Raw genomic sequence first — 25,772 nt, 5'->3', positions numbered from 1 at the left:
CAAAGCCCAATTTTCTGTCTTACAGAGCACTCGAACGACTTGTTTAAAGAGCATAAAAATATAAGTCCAGATTTAAAGAAAACAAAATGAAAAAGAAAAATGAAAATAAGATATAATAAAGAAAAGTGTCCGTGTCTGTGAAGCGATATGCAAAGAGGACCCCAGCCCGTTGAACTTGCCCATTAATCCAATCGCGTCATACCTCTAAGGCGCAGCTTGAAAGATGAGGCAGTGGGGAAGTGGCAGGTGGCAAGTTATGTGACCTGCTGACGATAAAACTGTCTCGACCAATCAGCATCTTTGTGACAGACCAAAATGCAGCCTCGACTAAAAATGCACTGGCAGAACACAATGCCGGTTTTAGGGCGCTAGCGCGTATAGTGGCCATTCCCCGCATTTGGGCGTTGTGTGTCTGTCTGTCTGTGTTTGTCTGAAGCCGGTTTTGCGGCAAGCTGCTCACCTGCCCACCAGGTCAGGCGACAGCTCATTCAATCGTAAGAGGATGCTCGGAGCAACCTGGGTTGCTACCCAACCAAAGCAACCGAAGTCCCACCGATGGCAACACCTGCCACATCACCTGCCTTGAGTCACTGTGCCGCTGCTCTCCTGCCCACTGGGTGGCTTACTTGCCAAGCGGTAGCTGGTGGTAACTAGGCTAGAACATGGGGCTCTAATTAGGCGGCACCACCCCTAAACGCACCGAGCTAAGCGGAATAAGCAGCAGTGGTTATGAGGAGAACGTGATTCGAATGATGCTTGCGCAGTAGCTAAACGGACCAAGAAGTTGGAGTGGTAATTAGGTGGTAGCCTGGTGCCACCTAATAGGTCGTAGCTCTAACCGACGACTGACGTCATGGCACGACAATTGACGTTATGCTAATTGACGTCATATCGGCATTTGACCTAATTACCCAAATCGACTTACATTTTTTTTCCGTGATGAGGCTTCCGATGCTACCGCACTACTAAGTACTCGTCTGATGAGTAAGCGCGATAAGTTGCCCTGCTACACAAGATATATTTCAAACTGCTTACATCTCGGGGCTCTAATTTTTTTGAAAACTGGCGGAAATAAACAATACGGACCACGTTCTGGCGGCCTCCCTTTTCGGGCGCGTTGCGTAGCGAGAATGATGGGTGTTTGATAATATTCCAGCCAATTGCGCTTGAGTACTTGCGCATAAAGGCAAAAAAATCTCTCAATTTCCATTGGGCAACGCGAGGAAATATCTGGAACTCCGAAGGACGGTCCATACTATTCCGTCTCAGCTTCTTTAGTCGTATAACGTCGGGCGAATGTAGAGAGGAGTACATGCAAACTCTTGCTCACTGTCCCGCGTGGTACCCTTGCAAACCTCACTGAAGGACTGGGCTGTGTTAAAAACGCCTGAAGGTCTTACTGTTTGTTCATAGTGCCCACACGTTCTAACGTACAGATTTACGAACAATAGATGTAATGCTTGGAGACATAAATGATGTATTATAATGGGTAACTATGCAGTCATCGGTAACTAGTCAGTAATCTACAATAGGCCTCTTAGCATTTTACGCTCGACAGCAAAAGTTTATTTGACGCGTGTGGGCGTTAAAAAATGATTTCGGCGCCATCACGGAAGGTTGACGCAGTAAACGCTCCTCTGTACACCATAGGAATGCATCGATGCGACTGCCACCTAAAAGGCCTACACGTATGAGGGGACCTGCAGGCTCAGTCCGCTGTGATTCGCACTGGGTCGCAAGGAAACGCTGCACTTAATTTGCTCCCGAGAAGTCGTATCCCATCAACCTCCGCTGCTGACTGCGTTTATTGAAATCTGCATATGATGAAATGCGAGGTCTATTTTGTATGCGTTTGTTGCAGGATGTCATGGGAGCGCCGCTGGGGATAGTCCTGCTGTTCCTTGTCACCGCTGTCGTCTTGTTACGAGCTGAAGGAGTCGAGTACCAGGACACAGGGTTCGAGGACGGCGGGGTTAAAGGCGGTGGAGTGAAGGGTGGAGGTGTTAAAGGCGGCGGGGAGAAGGATGGAGATGCTGAAGGTGGTGGATTGAAGGATGGAGGTGTTAAAGGCAGCAGTTCCAAGGAACAGTGCCATGATCACGAGGGCCACTCACCTTACGAGGACGACAAAGGAGACACCTCGGGAGGTGGTAAGTCTCCTTCTCTCCTGCACAAGGCATGTGACGCGAGAAATATTAGAGCTACGGTATGACGGAAAGCTGGAGACTATGCACTCGCTGCGCATTTTTGGTTATGGGGGCACCTGGTACAAATCGAAGTTGGAGTGTATCAGTATATTGCCGCATTCTAACGACAAAGACGTTGCTCTCAGTGTAAACGGAGGCTTTTTAAGCCAGGAATTAAAGGCCAAAAAATGAAATACACGCGTCGTCCCCACCGGCCGATTTCGGAAGTAAACCTGGACGTCACTTTTTCGGCTTGAATCCCAGAGGCTAGGCTGCAACGCCAATCACTCGAAAACTGCAATAATCGAGCCCCTTTAGGTGTAGGCACTACGAGTTTTAATCGAGTAGTGGGAAATTGTTTAAATACAGTTTTCTTTGCCCCAAATGCGACTTTTTTTCTCCCAGAAGCTCTGAAACATCCTCTTAGGAGAGTGCATAAACTCGCTTAATCATTACTTTCTGTCGCCACGAACACCCCAGCAAAATAATGCACTTCTACCCGCAGCAGAGAAAACCCACTTTTGCGGCAGAAATTTAGCGTGTCCTTTCTGGTGACCTTTTCTATGCTCGCGGCCTCCTCCGTCGCACGCTCCTGCGTAATTCTGTTCAGAGAAACCTATTGGTTGGATTATTCCAGACGTCACGCAGCTACCATGGCCAAGGCCAGTCAGCACCGTTGCTCTGGCGGTTCAGGAGGCTCCGCCTCTCTGGGAATTCCTGCGCGTGTCGACGGTAAGACAGGTGGAGGAGCGGCAACCTTTGAGCATGCAAAAAGTCACGACAGGAGAGGCAAAGGAGTGAAGAAGCTTAAATTAAATTTTTTACTACAGACAACTCAGTTTATTCAGAAGGCATAAATACTTTTTTTTTCTGCAGGATATTCTGTAATAAGCGCCCTTTAACATCCCACGAATGCCGCAGCTCTATTGAGAGCCCATTTCAGAGCCCTTTTCACATACATAGAAAGAACCGCAGAGTAGATGTTTACCAAGAGCAGAAAATGAATGGAGTCATTCTCGGTGTTCCTTTAAGAGGATTACAGGACGAGGGGACATGGAAAAAAAGGGAGCGAAGCGAAGAAGGTTGAACTCGGCGAGAAAACACGATGACAGCTTTTTTTTTTCAAAGGTATTACACTTTCTCCATCGCACCATACGGAATGATACAAAGATACGTGGCCTGTGGACGCAATTTCAGTTTCTTTATTTACACGAAAACAAAAACACGGGAGTATAAACAGCGGTGGGTAGGGCGTATATCGAGGGTACGAGATATGAAGAGACATACAAATAAGAGAACACATGTGAGAAGCGAAAGGTGAAGATAGAGAAATATAAAAAAGGTTCATTATTATTTTATTGTAACTAGAGGAAGTTTCGACAGCTGTAAGTGCTTGGAACTCCCTCTTGCGTAGCAGGGGGCGGAAGAAAGTTAGGTGGACGGATCAGATTAACAAATTGGCGGGGATAAGAAAGCCGCAGCTGGCACAAACCGGGTTAGTTCGATAGATATGCGAGAGGTGTCTGTAATGCAGTGAACGTAGTCGGGCCGATGGCGGTGATGATTATTATTATTAAAGGGCGCCCACTGAACGTACTGGTTAAAGCGACATATATTGTGCGCATGTTCAACGGCATGTCGCCACAGGAAAGCTAAACGAAAGGAGTGGAAAAAAATGAAAATAAAACGCGCTCAAACTTGGCGTGCCTCACGACAGCTTGCTTCCAATAAATAACTGAATACCAAGAGTTGCTTGCATGCTGGAGTGAATCGACCTATTCTAGATGAGCTCTAACTTAAATGTCTGTGAACACCATCGGGTGCGGTGTACCGTCTTTGTCTTTGTGAATTTTTCTCTCCAGTCGGAACTGATGGCAAGGGGAAGGCTAAATCCGTGCATATGTAGAAGATACAATGTGCTCGACTATCAGCCAATGAGGCGTTAATCTCCATTCGTTTTATTTTTTTGATGGCGCATTTACGTGACAGCACACTGCAAAGAATAGATACTTCATTCTGAGGCCTACTGGGGCAACCCTGCACTTCTAGAGTTGGTGAATGTCTGATACCATCTGTAACAGATATTATGTACCACGTAGACAGCGACACCGTTTAATTCCACTCACGACGAGCAACGTTTCTCACAAAGAGACACTGTCTTTCTTCGCCCATGCTTGCAGTTGCAGGCGCGGGCGAACCCTTGGAGATGGCGCGCAACGCCAAAGACGAGCGCAAGTTCCAGGAGGAGGACAAGAGGCGAACCGAGAAAAAGAAGCGCGAGCGGGCGCCCCTGGTGTGCTTCGTGCGCGCCCAGGCCTTCGAGCGGTCGGGCGTGCAGAGGTTCACCGTCAGGACCCTGCCTGCCGACATGTGCACCCACATCATCTACTCCTACCTGGAGACGGACAACAACACCGGGGAGTTCATGTTCCGCAAGAGGGGCCAGAGAGGAGACATGGGTGAGTACTCGCCTCTCCCATTCCTTACTCGCGCCAGCTGTAGAAGAGAACCTGCTAGTCAGCTATGTGTAACGCAGATCCCTTCGGAAACTTCGCCGGGAAAGGGAAGTCGACTTTAGGGTGCGGCTCGTAGGCGCCCATCTCTTGCTTTCATGTCGCAGTCGCCGGTGAAGTCGGCGTAACACGCCACTTGACAAGTTACAGGTCACCCAGTCACCTAACAGGTAGTAGGAGAGTGAAATGCCACCTGCCATGCCGAGAGCGAAGGAAGAGACAACCTGAAGATGGTTACCACCGGAAGATCTCTGTTGTAATGTGGACAAGTCCACACCATGTGTATGAGTGTGGCTGGAGTTGAGCAGTGTTTACACATGGGGGCTATCTGTTCCGGAAAGATCCTGCTGTATAAGAGGGGGTGTGACAACGCAAACACCCCAGAGACGTGGGAGTCTCTCCTGTGTACTTCCAAGCCAGCAGACCAACGCTGGCTTATCCAGCGCGCGGTGGAGGCCGCGGCATCCCAAAGGATCCCCGCCGACCTCCTCTAAGTCAGCGCAACCGGTCCTTTGACTGGTCCCCTGTTTTTGGGCGCAATAAAAGAGTTTACCACCGGAAGATCCCGGAGGGTGGCTAGCTGAACACGCCACCTGGTGGCAGGTGGCGTGTGAAGTGCTGCGCTCAAATTTCGCATTACCGAATACATCGTAATCGTCTCTTCCTTCTTCCCTGCATTTACGTGTCTCGCCTGAGGCTGTATAAATTCTTATGAGTAATCGCAAAGTGATCGAGCAGTCTACGAGAGCCTTCCGTACTGGAAGTTGGCCTTCAGGACATTGTCTGCACCGCTCAACTTCGTAAACACAGGAGATGAAAGCTCTGGAGTTCAATATAATGCCCACGGAGAAAGCTGTCATCGAGCCGGGTTCGGAGCAGGAACAGTCTTGCATCAAGAATCGGTTGAGTTTCGTGGGCTTGTTAAAGGCTGGTCGACTATTTGCTACCGCTCGCAAGGTGCACGCGTTAAGCATAGTCGCTCTCAGAAATTCTCATCACTTTTTGCACATAGACAATGCGGAACCCTTTAGTCAGTCCTGCCGAATACACACGGAGAGCCACGGGAGCAAAAAGAGCCCCATATTACGGCTTCATGATTGTCTTGGTGACATGATAAGTGTTTCCTGGAGTTTTTACAAGTACTATCAGCTTTCGCCCTACCCTGTCACAACGCGCTTGTGCGGCGTTTACTCGAGTATGATCCACCATCGCGACACAGGCAGCTAGAACGAGCGTACTGTTAGCGTGGAGAAAAAAACATATCTCGCCGTTGGTTCCAACTGATTTGAAGGTTCCAACTGATTTTCAAAGACATAAAATGAGGATATATTATAAGCAATGATGTATCCTAATTACACTAAAATGTTTAAAAACCGCTAATCGAAGAAATGCAAGAACAACAATGAGCAGCAACAAGAACGATATCGGATGCATGATAGAAATATATAACAGTTATTGCCAGGACACTGGTGAGCGATGACCAAGGCGAACAGTCAGAGAATTTACTCAGGCAATATCTGATGATGATGAAGAATTTTTATGGCGCAAGGGCATCTATGGCCAAAGAGCAATATGACACAAGGTATTTTTGGCTTCTCAAGGTGGGGTCAAAGACCCATTTCCCAAGCATTTCACCCTAAATAAGATAGATAGATGGATAAAGAGGGACACCCCAAATAAGCCGAGCACCAGGCAGGAGAGAGCTTGTACCCATTGTATCACCACTGGGTACCCGGCGGCACTGGGGATCGACCTAGTACCTCCCGAGGGTGCCACTGTCTTCGTGGAAAAATTTCAGCATTTTTATCGCCCGTTTCTGCAGGGCGAGGGTCGGCCATGGACCTAATATATTTTAAAGACTGATAGGGTTCTTATCAAGGGTGGTCAAGTCCCTCTTCAGTCGGGTGCTCTCACTGTCGCGCTCTGGGAAATCCAGTAATAGATGAGGTACACCCTCATCCTCATGACCACATGCACACCGGGGGTTGTCTGCACGCTCAATTCTATGTAGAAAGTAATCCGTCTAGGCTGTTCCCAATCGTAAACCGTGAATTACAGTTTTTAGACTTCTGGTGAGAGATAGTGGCATTGTAAATCGCGAAAAGAGGTCAATTTTATAAAGGTTAGAAGTTGCATAATTTGGCTGGAACAACATTCTTTCCCTCATGCCAACTGGCATTTATCTTTAAAGACGGCGTAATTCACATGGCTAGAACTTTTAGCATTAACATGAGCTTGCCTGGCCACTGCTTATGCCTCAGTGTTTCCTTGCATAAGGCAGTGCCCAGGTATCCGTTGAAACACTGCTGAATGCTGCTTATTTGATGCCCTGAAGAATTCTTTAACCGTTTCGCAAACCAAACTTGTCTTCAACGCTGCAGACCTTGCGCTGTCGAGGGATTTTAATGCAGCCTGTGAGTCGCTGACGACCATCCACATACGTGGATATACTACTGATATGAACCGTAGTGCGAAATAAATAATAAATACCACAACTGTCATTCAGACAGCTGAGATACAGCCGAAAGACAGTCAATTTTTTTTCATTGATTTCTCACACACGTACAAAAAAATGACTCATTGCCTGACTTGAAATTTTCAACAAACCGCCGAACAGCGCGTTTTTGTAAATCTGGAATTTATCGATGTACAATATAACCTCATAATTTTCTCTGTCCGCCTCGTCCTAAAGGTAGTGTGAAGTTCTCACAAGTCTTTGCATTTTTGAAATTGCAGACATACTGCAAGACATAGGGAAACTCAAGGACGATTCGAGGGCGAAGAACCTGAAGGTCCTCTTCAGCTACGGTGGCGGCGCGCACATACAGAGCCTCCTGAACCGCATACGTGACGGCAACAAAGCTAAGCAGCTTGTTGAACGCATAAAGTTCTGGCTGAACAAGCTAAAACTCGACGGCATCAACTTCCACCTGGAGGGACCTGGCCCACAAGTCTGCAAGGACGATGAAGTCAACACGATAATAAACTTCATCAAGGTGATCCAGCGCGTGAATGCGCTTCGTTGTCGACAGCAGAACCCGTGGTAGCAGCTTGGCTGCTCTCATTTTATCTACGTCTGAACTCATGACTAAAATCTCGCTGCAGTGATTTTTGCAGTCAAAATAAATGTACAACGCTAAGGACTGGCTAAGAGCAGTAGCCTCAGCAACACGAATTATGTACACATAGAAAGGTTGACAGATCCTGGAAGTGAGAAGTCGGCCTGTTTCCTGGTTTAATATGATGTAAAATGCGGACAGTAATTGCGACGGACCGGGCGCCGTGAGACTAGACAGAAACAATGTTATGAAAACGTTTTGTGCATCAATTTGCATAAACCAGGACACTAGACGGAAACACCGCAGTGAGAGCTAGGAGGCATTTTGAATCAATTTGCATAATTACATGTCTGACGTACTGTCGGCTTAGCCTGTCGCGAGTAAGTACATCTGGCGTCACAAGTTTTTGTGGAAAGTAAGAAAACAGAGAGGAATTTTTCTTATGCCCCTACTTCGACCAAGCTAGGCTCGATGCACTAGGCGCTATAGCCAGGGTGGGACACACAAGGTCACTCGACAAGTGCTCCGGCGAGTGACGCATGGTGGCGGATGACGCTGTGTGCGCTCCACAGCCACGCGGCTAGTGAATGAGGTTCGCAATGGCCAGAATTCATTCCATCGTAGCGTCAAGCACAGTCGCATTTTCAAATTTTTTAAACTTGATATGGCTATTAGTAACGACCAGCTACGAATTTCCTATATATATCTAGGCGGCTGACTGTACAGTCTTTCCCAAATGTAACCAGGCAACGGGGGTTTGTTTTTTAGCGCTATAATGGAGCACTTACGACACCTCTTAAGGAATGAATCTGGGTAAGGAAAGAAGCACCCTTGTCCTCACTTTTCGAGACCTTTTGGTCTTTAGGGATGCCGTAAGAGTTCCCCTGTACGGCGCGAAGCAAAACCACTTTGCCTTGCTACTTGGCCAAATATGGTGCGTGGTATAAAGTTAATTATAATTTCGTTAAGCAGCTTTGTACTTAATATGAGTCCCAAAATTTTCTGATCTCCGCCACAATTGATATACTGTTAAGCAAAAGCCATCTTTTTAAATAAAAAGATAACATATAAAAATAGGCGCAGCCACACGGCTACAAAGGAAAGCTAAACAGCTTTCTCAGAAACTTCGCAGTTTAAGAAAATTTTTCTTTTTCTTTAACTGCGAAGTTTCTGAGAAGGCTGAAGAGCTTTCCTTTGTAGCCGTATGGCTGCTCTTGGGTGGATGCCTGTGAGTAATTACTCCCTGATTACAAATTTACTCCACCTTGGGGGCTTCCCTTAATATTTGACCAAGGCTCTGCTTTATCAACACCAAAAGACTTTTCAGTACCAACTGGAGTGGCACTGAAACTTCTAATCCATTGAAACGTTAAGAGTCAGTATTCAGAGATGGCAAAAAATGTGCGGCTGTTCTCCCGTGCAGCATCAGTTCCGCGAACCGTGATTTTGGCTGTATTTAGGCTACAACGCGAGCGTGCTCATACTCCTGCGCTAATCTGGGGCTTCACTGCTTTGTCATGGAAAGCGAAAAAAACCAGTGAAATCTCCACACCACGGACATGCATCAAGGCCTGCCGGTACGCATTCCTTTGTCATGCAGACACTCCGCTTGGCTGTGGGCAGTGATGTCATGATTACGGCTCAGCTTCCTGCCTGCCGCCGGGAAGACAAGTGCAACCTGTTTATGAGCGAAAAAATGTCCAGGTACCGCATTTTTCTGTTCACTATGCGCTTACTCCGGGGTTGGCGTCAGGTGGCGCACTACTGTTGCTTTCTCGAACTTGCGTGGGCGCAAGTGCCCGCCTCGTTCTTTTGTGTCCCGTTTTCATGGCCTTGTTACATCCTTTTCTGCCAGCATGAACCAACCGGCCTATACTGAATCCCTTTTGGTGTGCAATAATTTTTGCTTTCCCAAATTTAGTACTTTTATTAAACATTCGAAATGAAAGACACTGCATACAGGTGTAAACAGACAATGTACGATCATGGACAAAAGGTTACTCGATGCGAATTTGAGGTAAAAAATCCTCACTTCCGCATTACCTCGTTAGCAAGTTAGCTAATATTCATTCCAGCGGATGGATCAACGTGCCCGCTAATGCTTATGTGATTTTCATTGGTCTGCTCTAAGCGACCTCGCAAAAATATTTTATTTTCCTGGAACCTCCATCCGGAAAGCTTTTGTCCATGAGTGGACTCTTTTGAGGAGCACATAAAGTTTAAATATTTCGGAAAGTGGTGTGCTCCTGGTTATGCGTATATTACAAATTTTCACTTCACTGTGACATCTTTCGATTCCATCAGTTATGAAAAAAGCTACGGTCTACATGTAAACTTATTGAACATGTCTGCTCTGGTTAGAAAGGCCAAAGGGCAAACAAGCTAATATCAGCATGCTATGACAGTATGCTGCAGCATTAGCACCGCTATGTTTTCTCTTTAGAGCCAACATATAGCATCAGTAATGCAATGCAGCGATGCGTATATTGCGAACATAATTTGTGTCGCCAACTCATTTCCCCCTTCCACATTTCTCCCTCCCAAAGAACGCCTGCAGATGGCACAAAAACTGACAATGCAGTAACAACGGCACTCCTATAGCGTATGCCAAACGGCTACCAAGGGCAATGAAATAGACCTGACAGAGGCAATGTCCGAATTACGTCGTGCACCTTTAAGTGCTTTATCGTGCAGCCTGTGTCGTGGTTTTGGATCCTTCACCTGAATTACAGACAAGCATGTGTGTAAGGTCGAGTCAATCCCGTAAGTTCAGTTAGTATACTTGAATACTTTATTGCTTATTGCAGGAGCTTGGACTACTTGTTTCTCATAACGTTCGACTACAGGCTGGACAACTTGGCCAAAGCGAAGATTACCAGCGGGGTTTACCACTACTCGGACGAAGACGGCCCCACCAAAATTGAGACGGTAAGCCGTCGGCGATACAGTTTTCACACTTTGCGTTCGTACACGTGGCACCATACCGCAGAAGCGCGGAGGAGGCAGTCTTTGGTGAGACCCGGTATAGTCTCATTGTCAAGCATGCTTGCAGCCACTAACAAGCACGCGACCGATTATTATTACTGGAATGAGATCTTGTCTGCAACAGCTGCCCTGGGGCCTGTCAGATTCCATGAAATAAAAAAAGCTGAAATTTGGTTGTGAGGAAAGGCAGGCCACATTAATGCTCCCACTCTCTGTACACACCTAAGCTAAGCTGTGAGAAAAGAGAGAGGAGGTACTGAATGCGACCAGGCAAATTAGTGGTTCTATGGAAAGGAAATGGCGCAGTAACTGTCTCGCATCTCTGCTCCACAAGCAAGCAGCAAGTGTAATAATAATAATAATAATAATAATAATAATAATAATAATAATAATAATAATAATAATAATAATAATAATAATAATAATAATAATAATAATAATAATAATAATATTATTAAGTTTTTTGGGGAAAAGAAAATGGCGCAGTATCTGTCTCATATCGTTGGGCACCTGAAACACGCTGTAAGGGTACGAACGCCGCACTAGGTTTTCACGAGCGCTCTTGTCAAGAGACACCCGAGAGTGAGGGGCCACGGTGTCCTCTTTCTCTTTATCTTCTTCGAATGTGAGCGGCTGTGCGTTACGGCAGTAGGGAACGCCGCGATTGCGGAGCGCAGCTGCTGCGTCATGCATGTGAACGGCGGTTTGCAGAACAGGGAAGATGGAAAGCTCGGCTGCCCAAATTAGAACAAGAGGAGTAAGGGAAGCCTCAGTCCGTTGGCCGCGTTTCGACAAATGGACTTGCCATCAAGATGAAGACAGTCTTCTACTCGAAACATTAATCTCCGGAGTCTCTCCTTTCGGTTTTTGTGCCAATCGGTTCGTCGCTTACGAGCATTTTGTTGCCGCTTCTATGCTTACGTACGAGACATAAAGCGCATTAAAGTATTTAATTTACGTTTCTTTTGTGTTCACAGGAGACGTGCGTGGGAAAGTGGATCAAAGCCGGGGTGCCAAAGCACAAGATAGTGCCGGGCATCGCGACTCACGGGCGCAGTTTTACTTTGAATGACCCGGCTTACAACGGGGACAGTGCCGGGTTAAACCAAAAGCACCCGCTCGGCAACGCAGCGGAGATCACCAACACCGAGGGCTACATGAACTACGTGGAGGTAAGGGCGAGTCTCACTTTGAGAATAAATGTTACAAGGAAGACCACATAGGCTTCTCATGTGGAAACAAAAGCTGCAGTTAAGTCTCGGACATAATAATAATGAGAGCACGCTTCGGTGATCAAACCTACTCACGCTTTACCTAGGTAAAACCAGGAAGTACTTCACAAGTATGTTAGCACATGCCGCTGGCGCGGTCGCGCATGAACGCAAGAAACGATCGCATATTTTCTACGGAATGCATGAGAAAATTTGAAACGCCGAAGCTTGATTCATAATATTTTGGCCGCACCTGTACTTATATGCCCATGTGGTTCACGGTTCCAATGTCGTGAATACAATGAAATTGGCAATACGTACGCTCTGAACTAGAAAACGCTAAAGCAGGCGCAGGGGCGGGGGTCTAGCTGCGTTGCTGTTAATATTAACTTCGAAACAACCAAAGATTACGAGAAGGATTTTTAGTCGCAGATTTTTCTTCGCAGACTGGCCGTTTTCCGGGGGGGGGGGGGGGCTAAGTGCTGTAATTAAGCATATTGTAGGCGCTTCAGCCTTAGATGGCAGGAGCAAAGTGATGTCATAGCACCTCTTTTGATATGTTCTGTTGACTTCCTTGTTCAGGAATGGGATAATTAACAATAGCTGTTAGAAGTGCAATAGTTTACAGGGATACAGTAAAATAGGATAGACTGATAGAATCAAAAGCACGACAAAGTGCAGTTGAAAAAAAAATTGAAAGTACTATAGGGCAAGTGGTGCTGAAAGTGGGAACTGAAGTGAAAACAACGAAAATAATTTTCTCTGATTTTTTTTTTACCTTTGCCGCTTTTTTGTCAAATGAGGCTTTTGGGCCTGAAGAGCGCATCCGTCATCACTTCTCCAGGGCCGGTTTGAGTGGCTGGTTTCAGCGCATCCACAAAAAATCACGCTTCCCGAACTCATCGCGCATAGGCGACTCGAGTTCACAGCAATGCTGTTTACTCTATACTCCAGCTTACAAGCCGTTTGCAGCACTGTGTATGTTACGACGATATTAGACGATTTGTGTGCCAAATGCTCCCTAGTCATTGGCGGCGCTCGTTCCTCGCATGTCTGTCGGTGGCCCGCAGACGCACTTCGCTCCTCAACCGCTTTTCGATGAAGGCGAAACGCATAGGCGCCCGTGTGCTGTGCGATATCAGCGCACGTTAGAGGTTATCAGGTGGTAGAAATTAATCCGGAGCCCTCCACTACGGCACCTCTTTCTTCTCCCAGTCCCTCCTTTATCCCGTCCCTTACGGCGCAGTTCAGGTGTCCGCCGAGAGGGGAGACAGATACTGCGCCATTTCCTTTACCCAATATCCTAGTTTGCTCGACTACTGATCCGGAGTTCTCGGGTTCGAACCCGACCGCGGCGGCTGCGTTTTTATGGAGGAAAAACGCTAAGGCGCCCGTGTGCTGTGCGATGTCAGTGCACGTTAAAGATCGAAATTATGCCGGAGCCCTCCACTACGGCACCTATTCTTCCTTTCTTCTTTCACTCCCTCCTTTACCCCTTCCCTTACGGCGCGGTTCAGGTGTCCAACGATATATGAGACAGATACTGCGCCATTTCCTTTCCCCCAAAACCAATTATTTATATATATGTAAAGAGTGCATTTATCACATCTCTCTCTGTCCTTTCTTACTATCCCCTCACTTCTTTCATTTCACTTCAAACTGTCTGCTACCCTCTATTTCCGCGACTCCAGGTCAGGTGCCGCCGCCTTATTGATGGCAGATGCCGGGGTTAGCAGAAATCTTTTACCTTCCTTTTTGTTTTTACTTTACACTAAACACTACTACTACTACTACTACTACTACTACTACTACTACTACTACTACTACTACTACTACTACTACTACTCAACGAGTCCGGGCTTGTGGCAGCAACTCCCTCGTCGTTGCCAGCGGTTACTTTTCGGCAAGTTCGCATCTGTGGCATGCGCGCCGGAGTCATGGTGCCGTTCGTACATCGGCAAGTCCGAACGCGTTACACGCTGCGTACTCGTTGACAGGGTTCGTTCCTTGCCAAATCTGGGCGTGTGTTTCGTGGTGCGGTGCTTGTGCTGTGTCTTTGTAGGCAAAAAAAAAAAAACGATTGCTAACGCATTCCAGTAGCCTTTACCGTTAGTCACGCTCAAATATTTAATAGAGGATCGGATTTCAGGTGACACGCAGTGGTTTTTAGTGACACTTTGTATTACTGAACAATTCCTGCAAACTCAATGCAGCTGCTACGAAGGCATTGCGTTAACTAGTGAAAGGAGTTTAAGGCTTTTATTTCGTTGCGATATGCCAACTCGACAGCCCAAATTTCGAGGACCAAAGATATCATTGCTTTCAGGAGTACAGCTCTGCGGCACGTTTAATCAATTAGGCTGTGGCGGATCTATATCTATATGTACGGTAACTGGCTCTATGGTATACTTTAATAGTTTAGGCTGTTTCTCATCAAGTGGCATTCTCTTTTCTGCAGGCACATTATCCTGAATATTCCTTTTCTGCCAAACTTCTGTCTTGCTTCTTGTACAGCAGGAACTGTGCCAAGCGAATTCTTCGGGTTTTATATCGTATAATGAAATCAGACCTTCGACGAGTAGCGGGAAAATAATCAGCCTCATCATGTGTAAAGCTGTGAAAAATTAATGTACAGCGCAGATCACTGTGAGCTTTCATTGCACTAAGAAAAAAAATTAAGGCTTATGAGCTCCGTTCTAACCACAGCAGATCAAACAGAAATCAACTCTGGGCACCGGAAAAAAAAAACATATTTTTGCTGGCTTGCTTACCTAGCCGGTGGAAAGCAGAAAATGTGATGTACTGTACTCACGTGGCCCATTCCAATGGTGTCTTTGAGAACTGGGCTCTCAAGAACCAGTGCTTTTTCTGGTGACACAAAGTTTTCCCAATTACCGATGGGTATAGCAGAAAGAAATGCTTTTTAGGTTAGGCATACGCTCCAAAGCAAATTGATACCTATAAGTAAATTGGGCGCAAGTGTGTTGTTATCCATGAAACAATCCTGGCTTGACACAGGTGAGAAACTTCCCAAGAGGAAACGTTTCCCGTCATCAGTCGTGGATAAGTCGTAAACATCAGGCGTGAATGATTCCAGGTGGTGCATGAGCTGAGCAAGAGTGAAATGGCCGGTGACGTTATGGATGGAGCCGAGGCATGGGATAGGAGCATGGGGAGCACGTTTCGACGGTGATGAACTAACCGTAAAGCTGAAGATGCGAGGAATAGAGAAGAAGGTGGGCGGTGAGAAAGAGAAAAAGTTTAAAGAAATACAAGACTCTCAGTTGGCTTGGCCGAAAGGTTGGTCTCTGCACTGGTCTTGGAGGAGAGAGGCGGTGCTCCAGCCGCTTTCCGGGGATGGCGCGGTATGGACTTCTTCAGGGGACGACGTGAAATTCATGTCCGCAATGAGTCATCAGCCAGAGGCGCGTTGGGCACATAGGTAGGGGCGGAAGAAGCACAGCTCGGAAAACTGGCAGAATCAGCGGAGGACATAGAACTTGCGTTGGCCAGCTCGGGAGATATCATAGATCGGGTATCAGCCGCAGCAACAAGTCCGGCCAGCTGCGGCGCGGGTGCCAAGCTCTAAGTCTTGGCGTCAGTTGGAAGTGTGGTCATGTGGACGGGGCTAGGAGCAGGTGAAAATGGAGCACGGCATGTGGCCAGCTAATCAGGGCGGCGGCATTTAGCGGATTCCCATAAATCAATAAACTTATAATATTAAGGAAACATTGCAACAGTGTTAAAAACATTCCAAATTAACACAAGCTTACTTGAAGCAGCTACTTAAGCGCTATTGAAGGGCTTTTTTCTACATTACGGGCAGTAATAATAAACTTCAACATAACTTTGCAAATAAACCTCTTGGCTTGTTATATTTAGTGCTAGAACTCTATTAGAAAAAAATTACAATTGATCACTAACACTGTTGGGGCACTGTTCGTGGGTAGTATATGAACATGAGTCTAAGGTCACATTACAAATAAATAGAGCGCACGAGTGTGGCATGTCTTGTGCTGTGTCGTACTGCTGTGCTGTCGCCCTTGAAGTAGCTTGCTTCACGAAGCACTGATTGAAGCTGGTAGTGCCCTTGCGCATAATACCACAGCTGATGGGTCTGATCCCTCGATATTCTTATTTTAGCATTTTAGTGTCACATAATTGCTATGTAAAAGTTTCAATAATGTAAACTAATATTCTTTCAATTTTTAATTGTAACGTTTCAGAAATGTTTGAGAAAGTGTCACTAGAAACATTGCATTCCCGTTTGACTAAAAGAAATCACGTTGTTATAATGTTTCGGTGCTACCTTGGTGTTCACTTGACAGTTAAACAATATGTGTCAATTGCAAGTTCGCTTTAAAGGGACTCATGCTTCACCACGCTATTTTAAACTTCGGCTGTATACTGCATACCATCTTTCGTGGCTTTATGTGTCGTTCAGAGATAAACAGACGAAGGTTTTACACTTATAACAGGTGATGTGCGTAGGGTGATTAGTTAATATAGACTGCCAATCTCACAGATTGCTGGACGGGATCTTTAGGTTTAGCTGCTTTACTGTTTACCCTCAAAAGGACGTATTTGTGTAGACTGTAGAAGAGGCTAGGTATGAAACCGCCATATGCATCCCTATATCTCTAGTGGTCTGATTTCAGACATGTCGGCGAGCCGGATATATGGGATGGAAGCGGGTTTGGACATCCTACGCAGCGACACCCTACATCACACACAAGGACCAGTGGGTCAGCTACGACGACAAACAGAGCGTCGACGTCAAGGTGCGTAAGCCTGCTTTTTTTCAACTTTTGTTATCAGACCGAAGCTAAGGTTACCATGGCCGAGAGCATAAGCGCAGGAGGTTTATTAAACGGGTCTCTACAGCAGTAGACTCTGCACTTCATGACGTCGTGTGATGATGACATTAGTAATAAGAAAATTTGGACGTAGACTATAGCATTCATCTGCGCAATGACAGCTTTCCGCAATCCTGAAGCTGTTTCTCTGACATGTTGGAAATTATGCTTTATTACAAACTGCCAACAGACGCATTTCTTTATACTTTCTAATGAGGTCGTTCCACGGGCTCTTGAGCGGAATAGCAAGACTAGAACGGAAGCAGAATATCGGTCAAGGAAGCTAACGTTGAATAAGCAGCGCCTTATTTCAATGTACTAATAGCTACTGAAGTACGCTCTCAGGTCACTCAATCAGTTTAAACTACAAATCACGCGGCAGTTGTCAGGAAGTGACCCCAGATGTACAACTCATTTCTGGTGACAGTACATCACATAAGAGTGCGCACTTTTGCCGGTAAGAGCCAATGTTATGTTAGCGACTGGCTTGTCGCGCTGTCTACGGGCTTCGCCACTTCGCTGCGGGGTTACTAGTTGAAGAAAGTGTGATCCCCAGAAACTTACTTAGCTGGTCTGCAGAGTGTGCAGAGTGCAGTCTGCAGTGTGCAGAGTCTGCAGAGTCTATAAGCCGTTTGCCGCTTACAGCTGCGATTATTCACTGATACATGTTGCGATGGCACTGCGAGCAATAGAAGTGGCGCCGCATTCTCTACCCAGTCGTCAGAAAGAAGAGAGAACCGCGGAGCAGGCGCTCACACAACGGAGCTATGACGTGGACGCCAGATTACAATTGTTTTGAGTGACTGTGCGTTCATCGCCAGCCTTACATCACGAATCAGCGTTGGTCGTCACGTCCTTGAGGGCCAGTTTTCGGGTAGAATTCGGGTTCAAGTCGATTTTCAAGAAATATTCTGTACATCTCAGATGTACGATACAGCTATCGATACCGACGTCCACAGGTGTCAAAATTTTTTATTAATCTATAGCGTTTGCTATCGTGCTGAAAATCCTGGCATGGTCGAACCCTATGCGCGTCTTCCGTTCTTGCACCGATGAAAGTAACGTCAGTAAGAACATTCCCGAAAAGCAGGCTTCGCGAACGCCTTAATCTGTACGTTTTTTTTCGCTGAAATGCATGTAACAGAAAAAAAAGAATGAGAAAAAATTTCGCAAGAAAAAAATCAAAATCACTAATCAGATTGCCCTAGCCCGCAGTCTACTAGACATTTCGTGATCTGTCATTCAACCTACTCGTTAGCGCGATTTAGTCCACAGCCAAAGATGACTGCATCGCCTTTAAACAAACGCGATGTTGAAGTGGCTCACAGAAAGTTTTGATTTTGCAGCGGCTTAATCGATAGCCTCCGTTCTCCTTCCGAGTTTAATACTCCTCGCTACATTTTGTACTTCACCCCACGCAACGTTACCAAAGCCTGAAGTCTACGTGTTCTCAAGATGTGCCGGCGGAAATAACATGGCGCTCTTCCTGACGGCACAAGTGTTCATGCTGGGAAACAAGGACGACAAAAAACAAAACAAAAAAGTGGAGGGACCCCTAAGCCCCGCCTTAAACGCATGACGCGATAGTGTTAATGGGTTAATGCGCATATTATACGGAATTCGTCATTCTCCACTTTACATTCGTAGATCGCATGTTATTCCTCATACCACTCCTGGCACAGTGATACACAGGTTAAGCGATGCACCACTGCCCCGGCAGGTGGCTGTTTCAAGCACATCCGCGAATTATTTTGTATCAATGGACTCTACTAATAACACACCTTTTTATTCTCAGAATATATTCAGGAGTCACCTACAGGCCCCGCCGCGGTGGCTCAGTGGTTAGGGCGCTCGACTACTGATCCGGAGTTCCCGGGTTCGAACCCGACCGCGGCGGCTGCGTTTTTATGGAGGAAAAACGCTAAGGCGCCCGTGTGCTGTGCGATGTCAGTGCACGTTAAAGATCCCCAGGTGGTCGAAATTATTCCGGAGCCCTCCACTACGGCACCTCTCTCTTCCTTTCTTCTTTCACTTCCTCTTTTATCCCGTCCCTTACGGCGCGGTTCAGGTGTCCAACGATATATGAGACAGATACTGCGCCATTTCCTTTCCCTAAAAACCAATTATTATTAGTCACCCACAGCTCGTTACCCTGCCTTCTGCTTGAATACCTTGGCACACTGAAGTCCTCCGATCATTATTACACTATACTGTGTTTTTGCCTTCCTCATGCCTTCGCAATTTCAAAAAATGCCTTCCTCTATTTTAAGAGTTTATAGATTTATCTAAATAGTTTGTTTCATAAATCGAGTGTAAAAGTACCACGTTCTACCAAATTCTAATTTAGAGGTAGATATCGAAGGCACAGTGACGAAATTTCCCGACCATGCTCTCACGATCAATCATGAACTGCCACTTGCCCCGGTGGAGTTTGCTCACAGTACGTTGAGCAAGTTGCCACCTGCAACAGTGGGCAAGCTGTGATGACGTCACAAGGCACGTGATCTAGGCGGCAGGGGGGCAACCTGATTTTTCGCTCACAACTCCACCACCGACTACGATGACACCACCGACGACACCGGTTTTTCTGCCCAACGGGAGCCTCAACGCTGTCGCCTTTAAACTTGTCTGTTCCAGGCGAAGCACTTGTATGATCGAGGCGAGGCAGTAGCCCCTTCAAGGCGATGCCAGAAAACTGTTAACGACCCGTATTGCAATATACTACGCAACAGCTCGTTTGGCAATGAAGGGAAGGCTGCACGGGCGCAGCGTCGGTCACTATGTCATTGCGCCAAGTGGTTCGGCCGCGGAGCGCCTGGCCACCTGGCCACCTGGCGCGTTGTCCTCACCGCGGTACATTCGCTCTGTCGCTTGGGCAGCTGGTTCCACCCATATGATTTCTTACTATTAACTAGCGGGAAAGCTGGCGCCCCACCTATGGAAGTTTTCATGGAGGTTGCTTGAAACTACCTCAGCCACCATGGGCGCTCTAAGCATCACGGGGCGGAGAGCTACAGACTGCAGAACCACAACTTTTTGCCAAAAAACAATGAAAAAAACGTTGTTCAATAATCAAGAATGTTCTAACATTCAATATCTTGTCTATAAATTGCAACAAATGAGCAGAGAAGCATGTAAATGTAGAGTTTGCCCAAAATAAGCGATGGCTTGCTCTCCTATTGGCCAAGTATTGCAAACCACAAAAGCCAATATTTCGTCCTTTGCAGGCGCACTTTTTAAAAAAATATATGTTTAAAGAAATGTTGTCGCATGAACACTTTAAGAGGTTTTTTCACAACATTTCGGTAAACAGATACCTTTTATTGGCGTCGCGTGCTCTTGCGTTTTCGATAATATGGCTTTTGCGCACTACTTTTACGCCGAAGTTGTCTGCGCGCGGGACGTGCCGTGTATACAGAATGGGACATCTCAGCAACGCCACTCTGTGGCCCTGAAAAAAAAATCAAATCAACTGTCCCGCACCAAGTGGCTCATCGCCCCATGATGCTTTGAGCGCCCATGCATGGTGGCTCAGGCGCAGCGCCGCCAGCTTTCCCTCCAGTTAATAGTAAGAAACTCTATGGGTTCCACCTATGAAAGCTTCTTGAAACTAGACGTGCCTAGCGAATTTGCTGTAATAAACTATTTTTTACTTGAACTTAAACTTTGAACGTTAGCAGTTGAGGTAGAAATAAGTCTCAAGTAGGAAATATTGGTGAAATAATATGTTTCAAGGGAAAACTAATTACTGCTGTGTAGGAAGAGAAGGGTGTTTACCTTCGTAGCTACACTGCCAGGAAAAGTTGCCGCGGAGTATAACAACCTGCCAGTCTGGTTTGACTGGCCTTCTCGCAGGTGAGGTGGTTCAGAGGCCGGTCGTGGGCTGGCGTCTTCGTATGGACGGTGGACGAAGACGACTACGCCGGAAACTGCAGGCAGAGTGAGCGCTACCCGATCGTCACGGTGTGCCACAATATCTTGAAGCACTACAATCCCTTCAACATCCGGCGAGCGGCGAACGAGGTACGACCAAGTGCGAGTGATTTAGAGGATACAAAGGGTGGATAAAAGTATGCAGAGGGGGTGTTGGACCGCGGCTGTTTACGTCCTCGTAATGGCCATTGTTCGTACAGGGCCAAGTGTTTGTACAGGCAATAAGAGACCTTATGCTTTGTGCGTGCAATCAGTTTGACAAGGAAAGGCAAAACCTAACACTCTAAGGCATGTAGTGCTTGTCGACCCTAAGCTTAACCCCATGCTCTCTAAACCGTTCCAACACTTTCTTGAGCCGCTCTTCGTTATCACATTTGCCTTCCGACACTAACACGTCGTCAAGGTAGGCTTGGACGCCTGGCAGCCCGGTGAGTACTGCGTAAATCTTCCTTTGATAATTAGCGGGGCAGAAGCTATGCCAAACGGAAGTCGGTTGTAACGGAACAGTCCGCGGTGAGTGTTGATGACGCACAGTTCACGTGACGCTTCGTCAAGGGGCACTCGGTTGTATGCGTCCATAAAATCCAAGGTGCTGAAGTATTCACCGCCATTTAAGCTTGCGAATATATCCTCAACCACTGGAAGTGGGTAATGCTCCGCATCACATGAAGGGTTAAGCGTTACTTTATAGTCGCCGCATATCCTTTGAATGTTGCACTGGGGATAAGACCCCACGCGACACTAACCGATCAATTTCACGAGCGACCTTGTCGCGGAGGGCGTAAGGAAGTGATCAGGCCTTACACAAATTAGGTATCGCTATTTTCTGGAGCTTAAGCTGGCTGGTGGTCTTTTGATGAGCGCCCGATCTGTCAAAAAGTCCTCATACTCGGAGAGTTATCTTTTCACCATGTGGTCGCCTGGGTTCGCTTCCCTTGTAGAGTTTGGCGCAGTCAGGTCTCCAACTGGAACACCCATCTTGCCAAGCGCCGCAATCAAATCGCGGGCCCACAGGCCTGGTCTTAAGAAATCAAGCACCATAAGTGGACAGGATACGGACACATCTTTGTACCGCATCGAAAGTTCGAGTTCCCCAAGCACCGGCGGTTGTCCCGTGTAATATGACAGTTTTACTCGTGCTGATTATAAGCGCGGCCACTAATGCGCGGTGTCGGTCGTAAACTTGCCGTGATATGACGCGTAGCGGAGATCCAGTATCCACTTATATGGCTAGTTCTATGTCCCGTCACCAAAATTACTTTACATTCACGGTTCGCTTTGACGCATCTACGTCTGTTGAGGCTCTGCCGCATTTCTTTGCCAGGTGACCGCGTCGCCTACAGCAAAAAACGCCGTGCATTAGCCCAGCGGCAGGCGTTGTCATCGTGCTTCGTGCTTCCACATCGTCCGCACTCTTGCGCCGCGTCGTTTATATGAGCGATGACGATCTTGCACCCTGAGCACCGTCGGCAGTTCTGCACTCATGTTTTTGCATCGTTGTTGGCTGCTTCTGCTGCAGTTGCCATTGTTTCCGCCTCCTCTAACGTTAATTCTTTCTTTGACAGTAGGTTTTTGCGTAGGTTAATTCAAGTAGCGTATACGCTGCAAACAATTCGGTTCCTCAGCATTCGGCTTAGCGCATTTCCAATGTTGCAGTTGTCTGTTATACGCCGTATTTCAACCAGGAATGCTTGCACTGACTGCCCTTGTTGGCAACGGGTGAAAATTTATAGCTCTCTGCTATATCGTGGCGCTTCGGCTCGTAGCAGTCATTTAAGGCTGCGACAGCTTCGTCATAATTCAGGGAATTTGGCTTTTGAGGAGCAATTCTTCCCGCTAACAGTTGAACCGTCTGCGTGCTGAGTGCTGCCACAAGCAGTGCTCGCTGCCTTTTTGGGCCAGAAATATTGTTGGCATCAAAATATGCTTCTGCCCTAATAAGGTATGCTTTCCACTTATCTGTAGCGTCGTCGAAGGTCGGGAGCTGGAGGCTGGTCATGGCTGTCGTCGGTGCTTCACACTGCGGCAGGCCTTCGGCTTCAACTTTTATCGCATGGGTGGTTCGCTGGCCCGTCGTCACTGCAGTAAAGCCCGCGCAAACTGCGCAGCAGCGGGGACGGTGGTTGGCAGTGAACAACGCGTTTATTCCTGAGAACAGCGCTTAGATACCCTCGCGTGCTGAGAGGGTACCGGCAGGGGAGAAGGAGAAGGAGAATCCGGGATCAGTCCAATACGGGGGGTGCGCTCGCAGCGCAGCTTTTCTGGCGTGAAACCAACGAATACAGCAGGGTCGGTATTCCGAGCTTGCGTCATAATAAAAAGCATCATAATCTGGAGCAGCGGCCACACCTGATTGGTCGAAACGCCGGAAGCGGATGTGGGGGTTCGGATGCAGCGCAAAGAGTCGAAGAAACAGGACCGGTGATCTTAAACACATAGCGGACCATGCGCTGCGGCAACCGCAATGGAGTGACATCCTGCCGCCGCTCACAGTCACAACCGAACCGACATCCGCTTCCGGTCTTTCGACCAATCAGGTGTGGCCGCTGCGCCAGATCATGACGCTTTTTATTATGACACAAACTGGGAATACGGCCCCAGGTTACATGGACAAGAGGAAGAGAGAATCATGAAAGTGGTAAAAGCTGATGTTTATCGTCTTTCGCGCATGCAGCTTGAGTCTTCGCTCGGAAAGCGCACCCACGAAATGAGACGATAGTCAGTTCCAACCTTCGACTGCAAAACCTAGAGCCGGGTATAGGAAATACGAGAGATTTGAACACCGCTTCAGTAGCTCTGCTGTTGTCACCACTTCGCGTACTTTTGCGTGCACTCCCAGACCACCTTAGAGCGTGTGGGGATAGCGGTCTCAAAGGAGATGCCCTCAACTGGGCGTAGCAAGGTCGGTCAGAAACCAGCTACCAAGTGACAAGGGGGTGGTCGTTTTGTGCCCAGTTTTCGCCGGTCGCAAGCCAGAGAATGGCACGGAGCCAAATGTTCACAAACAAATCAAACTTCACAGAGCAAAAATATAATACAGTGTAATTTCTAATCACCTGCCCAGCACGAACAAAGTGATTTACAATACACTGCAACTCGTGCAAAGTAGCACTCGAGAGAGACTACAGTACAAGACAGACATTGTACTTAAAGTGCACTAACACAAGACAGATAAACAAACATAACACAATTTGTTCACCGGGCACTGCGACAGTCCGACGACCAGAGGATCACGACAGAGCCGTCCCTCAGGCTGGTGCACGCTGCCTCGCTAGTCCGTGGCTGGCGAGTTGTGTTGACACGGAAGTCATGCGGGCGTGCTCCTCCGAAGCTTAAACGGCGGCACGGGTGGACTGACAGCGCTCAAGATCCTTCATGCCAAGGCACACGCTACGTCTGTTCGTTCTTCGCGCGAAGGAAGGCGGGCGCATACACGCAGTATGAACTGTACAATTTCCTTCTCATTCTCGCGCCGGGGGCGCCTTGCCATTGGTCAGGCGTGGAGGCTGGGTTCAAGAAATTTGAGTTCCTTCTTCTGACCAGGCGCCATCGCCGCTCGATTGAAGTGGAGAGGGCATCACTGAGCACGATCGAGGCTACGCGCTCTCCTCGGTTATTTTCTCCAATGTTTCGTGCTTCCCTACGGCGCACGCTGGCGAGATTGCTTCTGCTTCCCGAATGTCCATCGAATTTTGAGACAGCTGTTAAGGCACATTTAGAGCACAGACCGACTGAGGGATTCCCGCATTCATCAATGAGCCGCCGTGTACTGTGCGATGTCAGTGCAGGTTAAAGAACCCAAGGCGGTCGAAATTTCCGGAGCCATTCACTACGGCGTCTCTCAATGACTGTGTCGCTTTGTGAGGTTAAACCCCCATAAGCCAAACCATCGTTCATCAATGAGCAGCGATGCCTTGGGACTTTGAACATGAAATTCGGATGCTTGAATTTTGTTCTATAGTTTTCCAGCTGCTGCTGCTGCTCGCTGGTGATTTATTCTTCGTGCTGAAAAGTGTTCTCAAGGTAATAAAAATGAGGCTCTAAAAATTATTTTATGCTTCGATTTTACGCTATAAATGTTTGCTCACGGTTGCACAGCTTCCTCATTGAATTTGTCTAGTACCTCTTGCGGCTAAACCTTGAGCTATTATAAGAATTACAACGTAAAAGGCGTCCGCGTGCTGCGCTATAGAGGTGCAGTTAAATGAAACCCAGGTACTCTACTTTATCTGGAGCCCGCCCCTAGAGCGTCGCTCATGCTAATGCATCGCTTCGAGACGTTAAACCCGCAATTTACATTTTTAATGACGAAAACACCTCTATCTTCCCCGGACTGTAATTGGCAACACAAATTCTTCCAGTCAGAGTACTCAAAAGTACTCAGAAGTGCAAATGATAGAGGCTTGTCAATTATGAAAAATTTTGGGATTATACATCATTGCATCTCTACGAAATGAATTTAAGTAAGGTGAACTGCACAAAAAGTGACATACTTCTTTGTTTTCAGGACTGAATGCATTGAAGGAATCTCACAGGAAAAGAAGCCATGTCAGCTTCAGTACATAAGGGTGTCGAATCGGAGGGAACCGAGCAACAATAAGTCTTCGTTGTAGCAAACCGAATAAATTATTTAGCGCCTTTTTCTATTTTTTTATCATTTCTTTCGCAGGTATAAATTATGGAGAAGTCAAGATGTTCCTTTTAGAGTTTGTGTTGGGGTTCGCTGCTGACCACTCTTCTTTATAAGTACATGTTTTTTCTCTGGCGAGCCTTTTGTTATGCAGCAGTAAATGAGGTCGCGCAGTGTTTCTTACAGGTCATATGAACAGTGAGTTGCATATATGTGCAAATGTAACTATGCAGAGCAATAGCATAGCGGCTGAGCTTTTTACTTATCTTTAAGATCACTAAAATTTAAGTTGTCCTCTATTTATAGATACCGCATTCTAATGACAAATAGACTATTTTTCCTGAAAGCGGAACCGTGGTGAGACAAAAAAGGGTAAAGAAATGACGGATAGCTGTCGCC

The 25,772-nt window shown here is 47.0% G+C and overlaps 1 protein-coding gene across 3 annotated transcripts in view; it reads left to right on the top strand.

The window, feature by feature from the left end:
- The window catches only part of LOC144123332 (chitinase-3-like protein 2), a 100,161-nt gene extending 74,774 nt beyond the window's left edge, over window positions 1–25,387 (top strand). For 2 of the 3 annotated variants that reach the window (XM_077656184.1, XM_077656185.1), the window contains exons 2-10: window positions 1,862–2,150; window positions 4,367–4,645; window positions 7,436–7,695; window positions 9,359–9,462; window positions 10,566–10,686; window positions 11,721–11,915; window positions 16,613–16,735; window positions 20,666–20,833; window positions 25,251–25,387. In XM_077656184.1, coding sequence (XP_077512310.1) covers window positions 1,868–2,150; window positions 4,367–4,645; window positions 7,436–7,695; window positions 9,359–9,462; window positions 10,566–10,686; window positions 11,721–11,915; window positions 16,613–16,735; window positions 20,666–20,833; window positions 25,251–25,256 — 1,539 coding nt within the window. In that variant the 5' untranslated portion in view covers window positions 1,862–1,867 and the 3' untranslated portion in view covers window positions 25,257–25,387. The remainder of the gene's footprint in view (window positions 1–1,861; window positions 2,151–4,366; window positions 4,646–7,435; window positions 7,696–9,358; window positions 9,463–10,565; window positions 10,687–11,720; window positions 11,916–16,612; window positions 16,736–20,665; window positions 20,834–25,250) is intronic. The other variant, XM_077656186.1, reaches the window with a different exon arrangement.
- The last annotated feature ends 385 nt before the right edge of the window (window positions 25,388–25,772 follow it).

Source organism: Amblyomma americanum, chromosome 3, assembly GCF_052857255.1.
Source record: "Amblyomma americanum isolate KBUSLIRL-KWMA chromosome 3, ASM5285725v1, whole genome shotgun sequence".
NCBI lineage: Eukaryota > Metazoa > Arthropoda > Arachnida > Ixodida > Ixodidae > Amblyomma > Amblyomma americanum.
The sequence above is the reverse complement of the archived record's forward strand: the minus strand, read 5'-3'. Positions and strand labels throughout refer to the sequence as shown.